This window comes from Hemitrygon akajei, chromosome 15, assembly GCF_048418815.1.
Source record: "Hemitrygon akajei chromosome 15, sHemAka1.3, whole genome shotgun sequence".
Taxonomy (NCBI): Eukaryota; Metazoa; Chordata; class Chondrichthyes; order Myliobatiformes; family Dasyatidae; genus Hemitrygon; species Hemitrygon akajei.
In genome coordinates, this window is record NC_133138.1 from 3667797 (window position 1) to 3684335 (window position 16539).

Sequence of the window (16539 nt, forward strand, 5' to 3'; positions counted from 1 at the left end):
GCAACTTGGACAGCATCCTCTTTTCAGACACCACCGTCAGAGAGTCCAGTTCCACCCCCACAACATCACTGGCCTTACGAATGAGTTTGTTGATTCTGTTGGTGTCTGCTACCCTCAGCCTGCTGCCCCAGCACACAACAGCAAACATGATAGCACTGGCCACCACAGCCTCGTAGAACATCCTCAGCATCGTCCGGCAGATGTTAAAGAACCTCAGTCTCCTCAGGAAATAGAGACGGCTCTGACCCTTCTTGTAGACAGCCTCTGTTCTTTGACCAGTCCAGTTTATTGTCCATTCATATCCCCAGGTATTTGTTATCCTCCACCATGTCCACACTGACCCCTTGGATGGAAACAGGGGTCACCGGGGTCACAGGTCCACCACCAGCTCCTTAGTCTTTTTCACATTAAGCTGCAGATGATTCTGCTCACACCATATGACAAAGTTTCCCACCGTCGCCCTGTACTCCGCCTCATCTCCCTTGCTGATGCATCCAACTATGGCAGAGTCATCAGAAAACTTCTGAAGGTGGCAAGACTCTGTGTTGTAGCTGAAGTCTGAGGTGTAGATGGTGAAGAGAAAGGGAGACAGGACAGTCCCCTGTGGAGCCCCAGTGCTGCTGACCACTCTGTCTGACACACAGTTTTGCAAGCGAATGTACTGTGGTCTGCCAGTCAGGTAATCAATAATCCATGACACCAGGGAAGCATCCACCTGCATCACTGTCAGCTTCTCACCCCGCAGAGCAGGGCGGATGGTGTTGAACGCACTGGAGAAGTCAAAAAACATGACCCTCACAGTGCTCGCCGGCTTGTCCAGGTGGGCGTAGACACGGTTCAGCAGATAGACGATAACATAGAAAACCTACAGCACAATACAGGCCCTTCGGCCCTCAAGCTGTGCTGAACGTGTATTTTAGAAATTACCTAAGGTTACCCATAGCCCTCTATTTTTCTAAGCTCCATTTATCTATTCAGGAGTCTCTTAAAAGACCCTGTTGTATCTGCTTCCACCACAGTTGCTAGCAGCCCATTCCATGCACTGACCACTTTCTGTGTGAAAAAAAAACTTACCCCTGACATCTCCTCTGTACCTACTTCCAAGCACTTTAAAACTGTGCCCTCTCATGTTAGCCAGATTCTCATTGGCTATTTAATTTGCTTCAAAATACTGTTTAATTAGCTCAGTGTACATATTCCAGTTATCCTTTGTGTGATCAAATATATCAATTTTGACAACACAGCCAGCCATTTCTGCTCTTTTTTTATGATCATTATCATCTGGTACTCAGTTTTTATGAACCTGTGAATTCTTCCAGGTTTTGACTTGTTTCTAATACTCGTTCCTGTGTTCCCTTCCGAAAAACACGTACTGCTGTTTTTTTTAACACGCTGTGCGGGCCGAGTCTCTGCAAGTGCCGGGCTGAGTTTTTCTCACTTGCCATTCCTCGCTGTGCTCTTTTTTCAGTTTGAATGTGTCTCTGCACTTCAACAGGTTAGTAGCTGTCTCGGGTTCGTTTTAACATGCCAGAGTTATGTTTTGTGATTTCTAAACTTTAAACTAATTCAAAAAAAGACACACACGGTGGTCCAAAATGTGAGTCCTACCTCGTGTTTACTTTAAGCGAGCTGTGCATGTATCACGTGGTAGCAATTCACATATTTATACATGCAACCCACAATGAATTATGAATAAGAATGCTTAATCAAGATTATACAAATGTTATTTAAGTAATATACATAATATTCCCTCGCCAGCATCATAGATTCAAAAGTGTATACCCAGATGAGATCCAGGAGTTTGAATTCTAGTTTTGGTAACATAACCAATTTGCTATACAGTATATACCCTTACAGTGTAGGTTAAATGTTCAGCACAACATCATGGACCAAAGAGCCTGCACTATACTGTAATGTTCTATGCTGTATGTTTTGCTTTCATTGAAGCAAGGACCTTTAGAAGAGGTTATTTAGCTCATCAATTTCATGCTGGTTCCTTCGAGGTCAAGTGCTAACCAGGGGCCCATGGATACCTTGCTTAATGGTATTGCCCATGGTATTAAAAAAAGGTTGAGAACATGTGTTCAGGGTCTTGCAGACTTGCCCTGTCTGTACCCATCCGGAATAAATTGGTAGATTGATTTATTATTGTCACATGACCTGAGATACAGTGAAAAGCTTATTGTGCCCACTGTTCATACAGATCAGATCATTACACGGTGTATTGAGGTAGAACAAAGCAAAACAATAACAGAATGCAGAATAAAGTGTCACAGTTACAGAGAAAGTGCAGTACAGGTAGACAATAAGGTGCAAGATCCATGATGTAGATTTTGAGGTCAAGAAACCATCTTATTGTACCTGGGGTCTGTTCAGTAGTCTGATAACAGGGGAATAGAAGCTGCCTTTGAATGGTGGTGCATGCTATTAGACTCTCATATCTACTTTCTGATGGGGTGGGGAGAAGAGAGACTGTTCATGGTTGGGATCTTTGGTTATGCTGGCTGCTTTACCAAGGCAGCAAGAAATGTAGACAGAGTCCATGGAGGGGAGGTTAGTTCCTGTGATGTGTCCACAACTCTCTGCAGTTTCCTGTGGTCACGGGCAGAGCAATTGCTGTACCAAGCTGTGATGCATCTGGACTGGATGCTTTCTAAGGTGCTTTGAAAAAAATTGGTGAGGGTTGACAGGGACAGGCTCCCTGAGGAAGTAGAGGTGTTGGTGAGCTTCTTGCCTGTGACGTCTTTGTGTTTAATCCAGTAATGCTTACTCCTGGGACCTGGGAGCTTTGACCTCAGCACCATTGATATAAGCGTGAATATGAAATGTTCTTGCAGTGAATACCCAGCCTGCTCAATTCTTCCTTTGAGTTGTAACCTCTGCCTTTCTTTCTCACACGGGTGCAGAGGTCCTCAAGCCATCTTGGGGCGCCATACTCAAGACCGAACCCCTGACTGTGAAGACTGGAGGAACATCTCAGCTGGGCCCCTGACCAACAAGATTGAGAGCATTGAGACCAGCTCTGAGGTCCTGGAGGGGCGGAACAAGGTGGGTCCTTTCCACTCTCCTAACACTTTTCCATAACATCTGCAATGCAGTAGAACATGCCAAGAACTCTTTATGGGGCCATTATCAAGGAAAATTTAAGATACTGGAAAGGGATGTTGGTTGTTTGTCATATCCAACAATGACAGGAGACCTGTGGGGTGGAGTTTTTAAAATGGTAAAGCTGTTCAGCTCTCTCGACCACAGAAGTCCAACTCAATTGGTACGAGTAATCACCACAAACTGGGGTCATCCTTGGTTGGGGTGTTGACCATGACTTCTGTGCCTTGTCAAGCCCTTTGTTTGCCTTGAAGTGTTGCAAAGCTGCCTTCCTGGCCGTTGGATCTCATCTGCCCAGTCTACCAGAGCTAACTTTGTATGATAGGTCAGGCATGTCCCTATATGACCGGGGCATGAGGGGACCCCCCTCCCACACCCAGCTACACTCACTTAGCTTAGCCTGGTTGTTGAAGCGGTGTACCGGGGTGTGGCTGCTGTCACATGCAAACAACTCCTTGGAGCCACAGGTGAGAGCTGAGAGACCAAAGTTGAGTAATGGACACAACCAGGTCCTTCACCAGAGGTGCTACCCCTTCCTGGACCCCATGAACCCCAAAGGAAAGGACTACCCTCTGGCTACAGCCATAGGAAATTCTCCTCATCTCTGTTCTAAAGGGATGTCCCTTTATTCTGAGCTCTGTATTTAAGGGCATTTGGTGGTTAAACAGAGATAAACTACCAGCCTGGGGTTGATTTTAAATCAGAGATTGCTGGGTTTTTGATAAACAGGCATCAGTTGCCGGGGATGGCAGTGGGCAGGAGATGGCACAGATTAGCCACAATCCTGTTAATTAGTGGTACCTGCTCGAAGGGCTGAAAAGCTACCTGTTTCTTCCCTCTCCCTGCTTCAGTCACTGTTTCCTCTCCCCCGACAGACAGTCAGCAAGCTGAGCATTGTGGCAGCCAACATCTCCGTCATGTATAAGTGTTCCGCTTTCAATAAAGTCGGGCACGATGACCGTGTCATCTACTTCTACGTGACAAGTGAGTACCTCGGGGTGGGGGGTGGGGGTGTGTGTGTGTGTGTGTGTGAGAGAGAGAGAGAGACAGACAGACAGACAAATAGTAAAAAAGTAAATAAATAATATTGAGAATGTGAGTTGTAGTGTCCTTAAAAGTGAATCCATAGGTTCAGTGTTGAGGTGAATGAAGTTATCCCCACTGGTTCAGGAGCTGATGGTTGAGGGGAACTGTTCCTGAACCTGGTGGTGTGAGTTCTGATGCTCCTGTGCCTTCTTCCTGATGGCAGCAGTGAGAAGAGAGCATGACCTGGGTGATGGGGTCTTTGATGATGGATGCTGCTTTCTTGTGAATGTGCTCATGATGGGAAGTGTTCTATCCGTGATGAACTGAGGTGGATCCACCACTTTCTGTACAGCAATTGCTTCATTAGCAAATCCATGCTGGCCTGCAGAAACTGAGTTCCCTGTCTTTGTACCTCAAGGTATCCCGGAGGGATTCGGTATCGATCTGCAGCCTTCGGAGAGCCCGGTGGAGGGTCAGAGAGTGCGTCTGCGGTGTAGCGCGGATAATTACACCTATGAGAACCTGCAGTGGTACCGGCTTCTGCCTAGCGCCCTGGAGGGTGAGCTGGGAGACCCTCCTGTGCTTGAGTGCAGGAACATGCACATGTACGGCAAGAGGCTGGCAGGGGTGGAGACGGCAGACCCCCAGCACAAGGGACTGGCTCTGGAGCTTCAGATTGCCAGTGTCACACTGAAGGACGAGGGTGATTATGTGTGTGAAGTTCAGAACAAGAAAACTGGCGAGAAACATTGCCACAGGAAGTACGTCCTGGTGAGAGGTGAGTGCCCACCGTCAGGTGGTACAACAGGGTATAGCGGGTAGAGCCATGTCTCAAAGAACACAGCCTGACTGATCCATGCTCACAAAGATGTCCGTCTGTGCTTGTCCTGTTGGGAGGGGTAAGGCTCTGAGGAATGCAGTAGAACAGAAGGATCTGGGAGTGCAGATCCCTTTCCTTGAAATTCAATGCAAACTCTTGTGGGTGTGGATAGGGGAATCTCGAACAGAGATGAGGAGGAATTTCTTTAGCCAGAGGGAGGTGAATCTGTGGAATTTATTGCTACAGACAGCTGTGGAGGCCGAGTCATTGTGTATATTTAAAGCAGAGTTTGATAGGTTCCTGATTAGTCAGGTGTCAAAGGTTACAGGGAGAAGGCAGGTGAATGGGGTTGAGAGGGATAGTAAATCAGTCATGGTGGAATATGTTTTCTGTAGTTAGGCACATTTTATTCCAAACCTCTACTTTAACTTTATTTTTATATACTACAATTTTTTATTCTTTATAATTGTCTTTTGTTATCCGTTGCTCCAACACACCGCAGCAATTTCCTAATATATATAGTGAATAAAGTTGATCTTTGATCCTTGAAGTGACGTCACAGGTGATGTGGGCATAAAAGAACTTTTGGCACATTAGTTTCATAAATTGGAACACTGAGTACAGGAATTGAAGTGTTATATTGAGGTTGTATAAGACATTGGTGAGGCCTATTTTGGAGTATTGTGGGCAGTTTTGGTCACCTATCGACAGGAAAGATGTCAATGAGGCTAAAAGAATCCAGAGAAAATTTACAAGAATGTTGCTGGAACATGAAGACCTGCGTTATAGGGACCAGTTGATTATTTATATATTTATTAACTATAAACTGTTTTTGAGATGCAGCACAGAAAAGGCCCTTTTGGCCCTTCGAGCTGCGACACCCAGCAATCCCTGACTTAACCCTAGCCTAATCACGACACAGTTTACAGTGACATCAGCTTACAGTACCAGACAATGCACTGTTGAACTGTGGGAGGAAGCCTACACAGTCTCACGCTCAACCTCCTTAAAGACAGCGGTGGGAGTTGAATCTGGGTCGCTTGTACTATTGTGGTAACCACTGTGTTACTGTTCCACCCCTATTGGTTAGCACTTTATTTCCCAGAGTGTAGGAGAATTGAGGGGAGATTTCATAGAGGTATGCAAAAGTATGAGGGATTTAGATAGATAAATGCAAGCAGGATTTTTTCCACTGAGGTTGGGTGAGACTAGAAATAGAGGTCATGGGTTAAGGATGATAGGTGAAATGCTTAAGAGGAAATTGATGGGGAATTTTTTCACTCAGAGGGAGATGTGAGTGTGGATGCCGGTTTGATTGCAGCATTTTAGAGAAGTTTGGATAACCATATGGACGGGAGGGGTATGAAGGGCTGTGGTCCGGGTGCAGGTCGGTGAGGCTGGGCAGAATAACAGATCGACACAGACTAGTCCGTAGGGTAGCAGCTTGCGGTTAGTGTACGGCTTCACAATGCCAGTGATTGGGGTTCGGACTGTAGGGCAATTGGAACAGTGATGATAGAACCTAGAATCCTGAACACTACAAATGCCACCAAGACAGCTGGGAAACTCAGTTCAAGCCATGGAATAAATCTGGAATAAAAAGCTAACATCACCACGGCGACTGTGAAAACCCACCTGGTTCTAAAAGACTATAAGATATAGGAGCAGAATGAGGCCATTTGACCCATCAATTCTGCTCTGCCCATCCATCATGGCTGATTTATTATCTCTCTTAACCCCACTCTCCTGCCTTCTCCCCTTAACCTTTGATCCCCTGATTGATCAAGAACCTATCAGCATTCACTTATATATACTCAATGACTTGGCCTCTACAGCAGTCTGCGACAATGAATTGCACAGATTCACCACCCTGTGACTAAACTCCTCATCTTTGTTCACCCATGTGCTTCGGGGAGGAACCCTGTCCCATACAGTCCTGTTGTGAGCTCAGAGGAGCACATGCAGCTAACAGATTTCTGATCCTCTTGCAGCTCAGGAGAGCCCAGGTCTGTTCGGGAACCTGACTGACCTGTCAGTCAATGTCAGTGACTCCATCCAGATGAGGTGTGCTGTTAGCGGAACCCCTCAACCCACCATCACCTGGTTCAAGGATGAGAAAATGTTCCACCAACTCTCAGGTAAGGCATTTACTTATCATTGTCTCCAACCTCCCCCCCCACCACCCAATGAAACCGCTCCCACAGCCCACGGACACTCTCCCCACCCACAGAATCCATAAGACCATAAGGCATAGGAGCAGAATTGGGCCATTCAGTCCATTGAGTCCACTCCACCATTCCATCAGGGCTGATCCCAGATCCCACTCAACCCCATATACCTGGCTTCTCGCCACATCTTTTGATGTCCTGACCAATCAGAAACCTGTCAGCTTCCACTTTAAATACCTGCACGGACTTGGCCTCCACTGCAGTCTGGCAGAGCATTCCACAGATACACTACTCTGGTTAAAAAAAAAATCCTCCTTACCTTTGCTCTAAAGGGCTGCCCTCAATTTAGAGGCTGTAGCTTCTAGTTCTAGATACCCCCACCATAGGAAACATCCTTTCCATATCCATCCTATCTAATCCTTTCAATATTTGGTAGATTTCAATCAGATCCCCACACATACTTCTAAATTCCAGTGAGTACAGCCCCAAAGCTGCCAAACAATCCTCATTTGTTAACCCCTTCATTCCTTGTGAACCTCTTCAGGACTCTCTCCAATGACAACACATCCTTTCTGAGATATAGGGCTGAAAACGCTCGACAATACTCTAACTGTGGCCTGACCAGTGTCTTATAAAGGTTCATCATTATCTCCTTGCTTTTATATTCTATTCCCCTTGAAATAAATGCCAACATTACATTTGCTTTTTTTTACACTACAGACTCAACCTGTAAATTAACCTTCTGGGAGTCTTGCATGAGGACTCCCAAGTCCCTCTGCACCTCTGCACCCATTCAGATAATAGTCTGCACTATTGTTCCTTTTATCAAAATGCATTATCATACATTTCCCAACATTGTGTTCCATCTGACACTATTTTGCCCATTTTTCCAATTTGTCTAATTCCTGCTGCAATCACATTGCTTCCTCAGCACTACCGACCCCTCCACCTATCTTTGTATCATCCACAAGCTTTGCCAAAAATGTCATTGACAAACAATGCAAAAAGTAGCAGTCTCAATACTAAGGAACACCACTAGTCACTGGCAGCCAAACAGAAAAGCCCCCTTTATTCCACTCACTGCCTTCTACCTGTCAGCCATTCCTCTATTCATGCCAGTATCTTTCCTGTAAAGCCATAGGATTTGATCTTGTTAAGCAGACTTTTGAGTGGCACCTTATGAAATGACTTCTGAAAATCCAAGTAAATGATATCTGTTGCCTCTCCTTTGTTTACCTGCTTGTTATTTTCTCTAAGAACTCTTAATAGATTTGTCAGGGAAGATTTCCCTTTACAGAAACCATGCTGACTTTAACTTTTTTTATCATTAGTCTCCAAGTACCCCGAAACCACATCCTTAATAATGGACTCCATCACTTTCCCATGCCCTAAGGTTAGGCTAACTGGCCTATAATTTCCTTTCTTTTGCCTTCCTCTCTTCTTAAAGAGTGGAGTGACATTTAAAAATTTTCCAGTCCTCTGGGACCATACCAAAATGAAGTGATCCTTGAAAGATCATGACAAATGCATCTGTTATCTCTTTGGGACCCTCTCTTAAGACTCTGGGATGTAGTTCATCTAGTCCAGGTGACATATTCACCTTAAGACCTTTGAGTTTGCCTAGCACCTTTTCCTATGTAATAGCAATGGCACTCACTCCTCTCCCTGACACCACGGACCTCTGGCACACCGCGAGTGTCTTGCACAGTTAAGACTAATGCAAGATACTGATTAAGTTCATCTGCCATTTCTTTGTCTCCCAATACTACCACATCAGCATCATTTTTCAGCAGTCCAACATCAACCCATCCCACAGCCCAAGGATACTCTTCCCCTCATCATCAACTCTCCCCACCCACTGAATCCCCTCCCACAGTGCTCCCCCCCCCCCCATCACTGACTCTCTTGTGTAAGCTTGGGAGACTGGGGAAGCTGAGACTGCTCTGTTTGGTATCAAAAGGGGTGAGAGGATATTTAAAGGGGACGTTTAACCATGAAAATGTTTGATGCAAGGGATTGGTGAGTGTAAAACATGAAGGGAAGGGAACAGGCAGATGTAGCACAGGGGAATGGAGAGAACTGGCCTGATACTGGGGCCAAGTTCAACAGGAACTTTACAAATATTTGAAGTTGATAGGGTAGTTAACAAGGTGTATGGCACATTTGCCTTCATAGGTTGGGGGAATTGAATTAAAGAGCCGCAAGGTAATATTGCAGCACTATAAAACTCTGGTTACACCACACTTGGAGAATTGTGTTCAGTTCTGGTCATCTCATTATAGGAAGGATTGTGGTGGCTTTGGAGAGGGTTTGGATGAGATTTACCAGGATGCTGCATGAATTAGAGAACATGTCTTTTGAGGAAAGGTTGAGCAAACTAGAGCTTTTCTCTCTGGAATGAAAGAAAATGAGAAGTGACAATAAAGGTGTACAAGATGATTAGAGGCATAGACCGAGTGAGCAGAATAAGACTTTTTCCCAGGGGAGATATGATTAATATGAGAGGGCATTATTTTAAGGTGATTTGAGGAAACTATAGGGGGGATGTCGGATGTTTATTTACACAGAGACTGGTAGGTATGTGGTACACACTGCCACGGGTGGTGGCAGAGACAGATACGTTAGGGATATTTAAGAAACTCTTGGCACATGGCTGATGGAAAAATGGAGGCCTACGTAGGAGGGAAGGCTTGGATTGATCATAGGGTAGCTTAAAAAGCCGGCTCAAAATCATGTGCTGAAGGCTCTGTACTGTGCTGTAATGTTCTTTAGGCAAAGTGGAGTTTATCCGCAATTACGCTGGTACATATCTGCACAGGTGCAATAAAAATTAAGTTGTAGCACCATCACAGGCACATACATCATATAAACAACAATTACAAGATAAATCTAAATCAAACATAATACACAAGTAGAGCAAAAAAAAAAGGATTTAAATCCATTGTAGTCCAAGTGGTCTTCGTGTTGCCAGGTGGCTCAAGAACCGAATGGTCAAAGGAAAGGAGCTCTTCCTGAACATTGTGGTGTACCTCCTGCCCAGTAGTAGCTGTGAGGAGATGGCACGGGATGGACGGTGGGTAGTATCTCCTGTAGATACAGTCAATGGCAGGGATGTCCACTACTCTCTGCAGCTTCTTGCATTCCTGTGCATTTGAATTGCCGTACCAGACGGTGATACAAATGGGAACCTTCCTGTGAATGAAGTAGGTATTGGGCACCACATTAGCAGAGCAGTTAGCATAATACTTTACAGTGGTGGCTGTAGGATTCTGGTTCAATCCCCGTTGCTGCATGGGTTACCTCCAGTTCCCTCACACATTCTGAAGATATACAGGTTGGGATGCATTCAGGGCTGTGGACATGTTGCCGGCCTCTGGGCCTGTACTCACTGGAGTTTAGAAGAATGAGGGTGGAGGGAGATCTCATTGAAACCTATCAAATTTTGAAAGGCATTGACAGAGTGAATGTGGAGAGGGTGTTTCTTATATTGGGGGCCCAGCCTCAGAATACAAAGGTGTCCCTTTAAAACAGAGATGAAAGTGGTATTGACTTCATGGAGCCTGTACAGATTACAGAGGAAGTGTTTGCTGACTTAAGGTGAAGCAGGTTTGGTAAATCCCCAGGGCCTGACAATATGGTCCCTCGGACCTGTAGAAGGCAAGTGCAGAAATTGCAGGGGCCCTAGCAGAGATATTTAAATCATCCTTAATGAAGGTGAGGTACCGGAAGATTGGAGGATAGCCAATGTTGTTCCACTGTTTAAGAAAGGCTCTAAGAATAAACCAGGAAATTATAGGCCGGTGAGTCTGACGTCAGTAGTGGGAAAGTTACTGGAAGGTATTCTAAACAACTGGATATATGAGTATTTGGATAGACTTGGACTGATTTCAGGACAGTCAGCATGGCTTCATATGTGGTATGAACCAATCTTAAAGAGTTTTTCAAGGAAGTTACCAGGAAATTTGAAGAAGGCAAGGCAGTGGATGTTGTTGACATGGATTTTAGGAAGGCATTTGATAAGGTCCTGCATGAGAGGTTGGTCAAGAAGTTTTAGCCACTCGGCATTCAAGATGAGGTAGTAAATTGGATTAGACTTTGGCTTTGTGGGAGAAGCCAGAGAGTGGTAGTAGATGGTTGCCTCTCTGACTGGAGACCTGTGACTAGTCCAGTGCCACAGAGATCAGTGCTGGGTCCGTTTGTCATTTATATCAACGATCTGGATGATAATGAGGTTAACATCAAGGTTGGTGGACAGCGAGGAATTAGATCTTGCAGCGGGATCTGAACAGCTGAAAAATGGCAGATAGAATTTAACGCAGACAAGTGCGGGGTTTTGCACTTCTAGAGGACCAACCAGGGTAGGTCTGACACAGTGAACGGTCGGGTGCTAAGAAGTGCAGTAGAACAAAGGGATCTGGGAATACAGGTCCAAGATTCATTGAAAATGACATTACAGTTAGGGAGGATCACAAAGAAGGCTTTTGGCACATTGGCATTCATACATCAAACCATTGAGTACAGGAGTTGGGATTTTGTGTTCAAGTTGTATAAGACATTGATGAGGCCTAATTTGGAGTGTTGTGTTCAGTTTTGGTCACCTACCTACAGGAAAGATTTAAACAAGTTTGAAAGAGTACAGAGAAAATTTACAAGAATATTGCAAGGACTGGAGGACCTGAGTTATAAGGAAAGACTGAATACATTAGGACTTTATAGAACATAGAAAATTGAGGGGAGATTTGATAGAGGTGTACAAAATTATAAAGGATATAGATAGGGTAAATGCAAACAAGTTATTTCCATTGAGGTTGGGTGGGACTACAACCAGAGGCCATGGGTTAAGGGTGAAAGGTGAAAAGTTTAAGGGGAACATGAGGGGAAATTTCTTCACTCGGTTGTGAGTGTGGAACAAGCTGCAAGCGCATGTAGTGCAGGCAAGCTCGATTTCAATGCTTATGAGAAGTTTGGATAGGTACATGGATGGTAGGCATATGGAGGGCTATACTTCTGGTACAGGTCGATAAGAGTAAGCATGGACTAGAAGGGCCTATGGGCCTATTTCTGTGCTGTGCTCTTCTATGACTCTATGATGAAGAATTTCTTTAGCCAGAGGGTGACGGATCTGTGGAATTCATTGCCACAGATGGCTGTGGAGGCCATGTCATTGGCAATATTTAAAGTGGAGGTTAATATGTTAGTCAGTGTGTCAGTGTTACAGGGAGAAGGCAGGAGGATGGGTTGAGAGAGATGACAAATCAGCCATGCTGGCTGAGTAGTATAATTCTGCTCCTGTATCATATGTTCTTTTGGTCTGTGACCCACTCAGAACAACCCACCTAACAGAGTGTGTGCTTGAACACAGGGGTGGTCCTCAGTGAGCACAACCAGACCCTCACCATCCCACGGGCACAGGAAGACGATTCTGGACTGTACCGCTGCGTCGCTTGCAACTCCAAAGGCTGTGTCAACTCCAGCGCATTCGTCTCTGTGCAAGGTCAGTGAACGTCCGCACACACCAACGATCACATAGAGCCTCTCCATGGAGAGCCAGGTCCAGACCTGCCTCAGCAAGAATTCACTGCATTTCTGTAGCACCTTCCCTCACCCCAGGGCTTGCTGTTCACCACCCCACCCAATGAATGTTTCCAGGAGAGTGGGCAGTGAGCTGACCTGCGGGCGGAAGAGGGTCTGTCAAGGTCTGGTCAACGTCCATGTGAGAGAAGCGATAAAATACCTCAGTCTTCTGCAGAAGTTGCGATAGAAGTCTCCCTGCTCTTCATGCCATTTCAGAGAACATATAAAATTACAGACCACCACCCTGGCAGGGCTTTCCACACACCCAACACACTCTGTGTAAAAGACCTACCCCTGATAACCCCACTAGACTTTCCTCCAGTTACTCTAAAAATTGTGCCCCTTCGTCTGAGCCATTTCTACCCCTGGAAAAAGTCTCTGGCTATCCACTCGATCTATGCCTCTTATTGTCTTGTACACCTCTATCAAGTCAGCTTTCATCCTCCTTCACTCCAGAGAGAAAATCCCTACCGCACTCAACCTATCCTCATAAGACAGGCTCTCTAAACCAGGCAGCATCCTGGTGAATCTCCTCTGCACCATCTCTAAAATGTCCACATCCTTCCTATAATGAGGCAACCAGAGCTGAGCATATTGCAAGTATTTCTATCCATATTAACTGTAATTCTCCCTCAGTGTTTCCCCTCTCAAAGTGTGACCCTCCCTCAGTACCGCCCCTCCCACAGTGTGACCCTCCTTCAGTAACCCCCAATACAGTGTGACCCTCCCTCAGTAGCACCCCTCCCTCAGTGTGACTCTCCCTCAGTACTTCCCCCCCCTCAGTGTGACCCTCCCTCAGCACCGCCCCTCCCTCAGTGTGACCCTCCCTCAGTACCGCCCCTCCTTCAGTGTGACCCTCCCTTAGTACCATTCCTTTTTTTAACAAAACTATAAAAGTTTATTTACATCACATATACACAAGGCACAGATAGTCAATATTTACAAGACAGTAAGTATACTCAAAATATGGTTACTACCGTCTATATAACAATCAATACCCTTGGGGGGGGCACCGCTCCCAGAATTCCCCCAGTGCGCCCGCTGCAACTGCACGCTCCCTCTTCAAGGACAACCGGGTATGAACATACCCGCGGAAAAGGAGCAGGTAGTCGGCCTGGGCAGCACACTCCATTTTCTGCCACCTAGACCCGTGAATGGCCATCTTGGCCAGGCCTAGGAGATCGTCCTCATGACCCACCCCCTTCAGAACTGGGTGTCCGCATATGAGGAGCTCAGGACCAGGGTGCAGCCAGAAACTCAGAAGCAGCCTCTTGAGAAGGAGGGTCTGCAACCTCTCACATTCCATGAAAGCATGGTGCATTGACTCCTCCTGCCCACAGAATGGACAGGTGGACGGGGTGTCAGTGAACCTGCTCAAGAACTTGTTGTATGGTACTGGCCGATGCAACACTCCTCCCACAATGTGACCCCCCCCCCCCCACCCTCGGTACCACCCCTCCCACAGTGCAGTACAACCTCTAAATCCCAAATGGTGTCCCCATTTGTGTTCCTGCACCTGGACTGGATATGGGTGAGCTGTGGATCTGGGCCTGTCATGACCATCATGTCCTCCAGTTCTGTCAAGCCCCTCCCCTGACAGGTGAAATGGTTTCCCACCACCATTCCCAGGTCACTATTCCTGGACCCAGCACCCTTTGGAGTGATTGCAATTCACCTTCTCTCCCCAAACTATCACTGACTAATTCTTTTTGAATTAAAAGGAAAAGGAGTTCTCTATATAGGAGGAAAGGGTTAGATTGATCTTAAGAGTAGGTTAAAAGGTCAGTACAACATCGTGGGTAAAAGGGCCTATTTATTTATTTATATATATAAAACTATAAATTAAAACTAATATAATTATTAAATTATATAGATATAACTTTATAAGGAATGAAAAAAGAGCAAAATAAAGAAAAAAAGCGTCTAGAGGTAGTGTACATGGATTAATCGTCCATTGAGAGATATGATAGTGCTGGTCAAGAAGCCGTTATTAAAACGTATAGTGTATGTCTTTTGGCTGCTGTATCTCTCTGTGATGGTGGCAATGAGAAGAGGGTGATGGAGGTTCTTAATGAGGCCACCTTTTTGAGGCCTCGCCTTTTGAAGATGCCCTTGATGCTAGTGAGGCCATGATGGAGCAGGCTGAGTTTACAATTTTCTGCCGCTTCTAGTCCCGTGCACTGGAGCTTCCATACCAGACTGATGCAACCAGTTAGAATGCTCTCCATGGTACATGTGTAGAAATTTGCTAAAGTCATTGGTAACATACCAAGGCTCCTCAAAATCTCTTCAAAAAAACACATGTATGTAGATTATTGAATGCAGACTCGATGGACGGAATGCTGCTCCAATGAATTACAGTTTCTGGTGTGATCATGGACTGGACATAAGAAGTGATGAAGATTTGCCCCCTCCCTACCCTTCCCCACAAAGAGAAAGATGTAGTTTAAAGGAAAGATGACACAACCATGGCTGACAAGAGAAGTCAAAGCCAACATAAAAGCCAGAGAGAGGGCATTTAATAGAGTAAAAATTAGTGGGAACTTAGAGCATTGTGAGGCTTTTAAAAGTCAACATTAAGATGGTAAAGATGGAATACGAAAGTAAGCTAGCCAATAATATTAAAGAGGATACCAAAAGTTTCTTCAGATGCATGAAGTGTAGAAGAGAGGCGAGACTGGATTTCGGACTGCTGGAAGACGATGCTGGAGAGGTCATAAAGGGGGCAATTAAATGGTGGACGAACTGAAGAAGTATTTTGCATCAGTCTTCACTGTGGCAGATACTTGCAGTATGGTGAAAATTCTAGGTGTCAGGATGCATGAAATGAGTGTGTGGTTACCATTAGACAGAAGATTTTTGGGAAACTGAAAGGTCTGAAGGTAGATCCGTCACCTGGACCAGATGATGTACACCCCAGAGTTCTGAAAGAGGTGGCTGAAGAGATAGTGGAGGCATTAGAAATTATCTTTAAAGAATCACTAGATTCTGGAGTGGTTTCGCAAGACTGGAATATTGCCAATATCCCTCCACTCTTCAAGAAGGGAGAGAGGCAGAAGAAAGGAAACTATAGGCCAGTTAGTCTGACTTCAATGGTTGAGAGATGTTGGAGTCAATTATTAAGGATGAGGTCTCAGGGTACTTGGAGGCACAAGGTAAAATAGGCCGTAGTCAGCATGGTTTCCCCAAGGGAAATCTTTGCCTGACAAATCTGTTGGAATTTTTTGAAGAAATAACAAGCAGGGTGGACATGGGAGAATCAGTTGATGTTGTGTACTTCAATTTTCAGAAGGCCTTTGACAAGGTGCCACACATGAGGCTGTTTAACAAGCTACGAGTCCATAGTATTACAGGAAAGGTTCTAGCATGGATAAAGCAGTGGCAGTTTGGCAGGAGGCAAAGAATGGGATTACAGGGAGCCTGTTTTGATTGGCTGCCGGTGACTAGTGGTGTTCCACAGGGTTGGGACCGATTCTTTTTACGTTATATGTCAATGATTTGGATGATGGAATTGATGGCTTTGTTGCAAAGTTTGCAGACAATATGAAGATAGGTGGAGGGGCAGGTAGTTTTGAGGAAGTGGAGAGAACGCAGAAGGACTTAGACAGATTAGGAAAATAGGCAAAGAAATGGCAGATGGAATACAGTGTCAGGAAGTGTATGGTCATGCACTTAGGTAGAAGAAATGAAAGGGTTGACTATTTTTAAAATGGAAAGAAAATGATGATGAGAGGCATTGATCGTGTGGATAGAGGCTTTTTCCCAGGGCTGAAATGGTTGCCACAAGAGGACATAAGTTTAAGGTGCTGGGGAGTAGGTACAGAGGAGATGTCAGGGGTAAGTTTT

The 16539-nt window shown here is 45.3% G+C and overlaps 1 protein-coding gene across 1 annotated transcript in view; it reads left to right on the forward strand.

The window, feature by feature from the left end:
• The window catches only part of flt4 (fms related receptor tyrosine kinase 4), a 281525-nt gene that overhangs the window by 200975 nt on the left and 64011 nt on the right, over positions 1 to 16539 (forward strand). The window contains exons 11-15 of the mRNA XM_073067065.1: positions 2907 to 3048; positions 3981 to 4089; positions 4550 to 4909; positions 6943 to 7089; positions 12482 to 12613. Of these exons, the coding sequence (XP_072923166.1) occupies positions 2907 to 3048; positions 3981 to 4089; positions 4550 to 4909; positions 6943 to 7089; positions 12482 to 12613 (890 nt within the window). The remainder of the gene's footprint in view (positions 1 to 2906; positions 3049 to 3980; positions 4090 to 4549; positions 4910 to 6942; positions 7090 to 12481; positions 12614 to 16539) is intronic.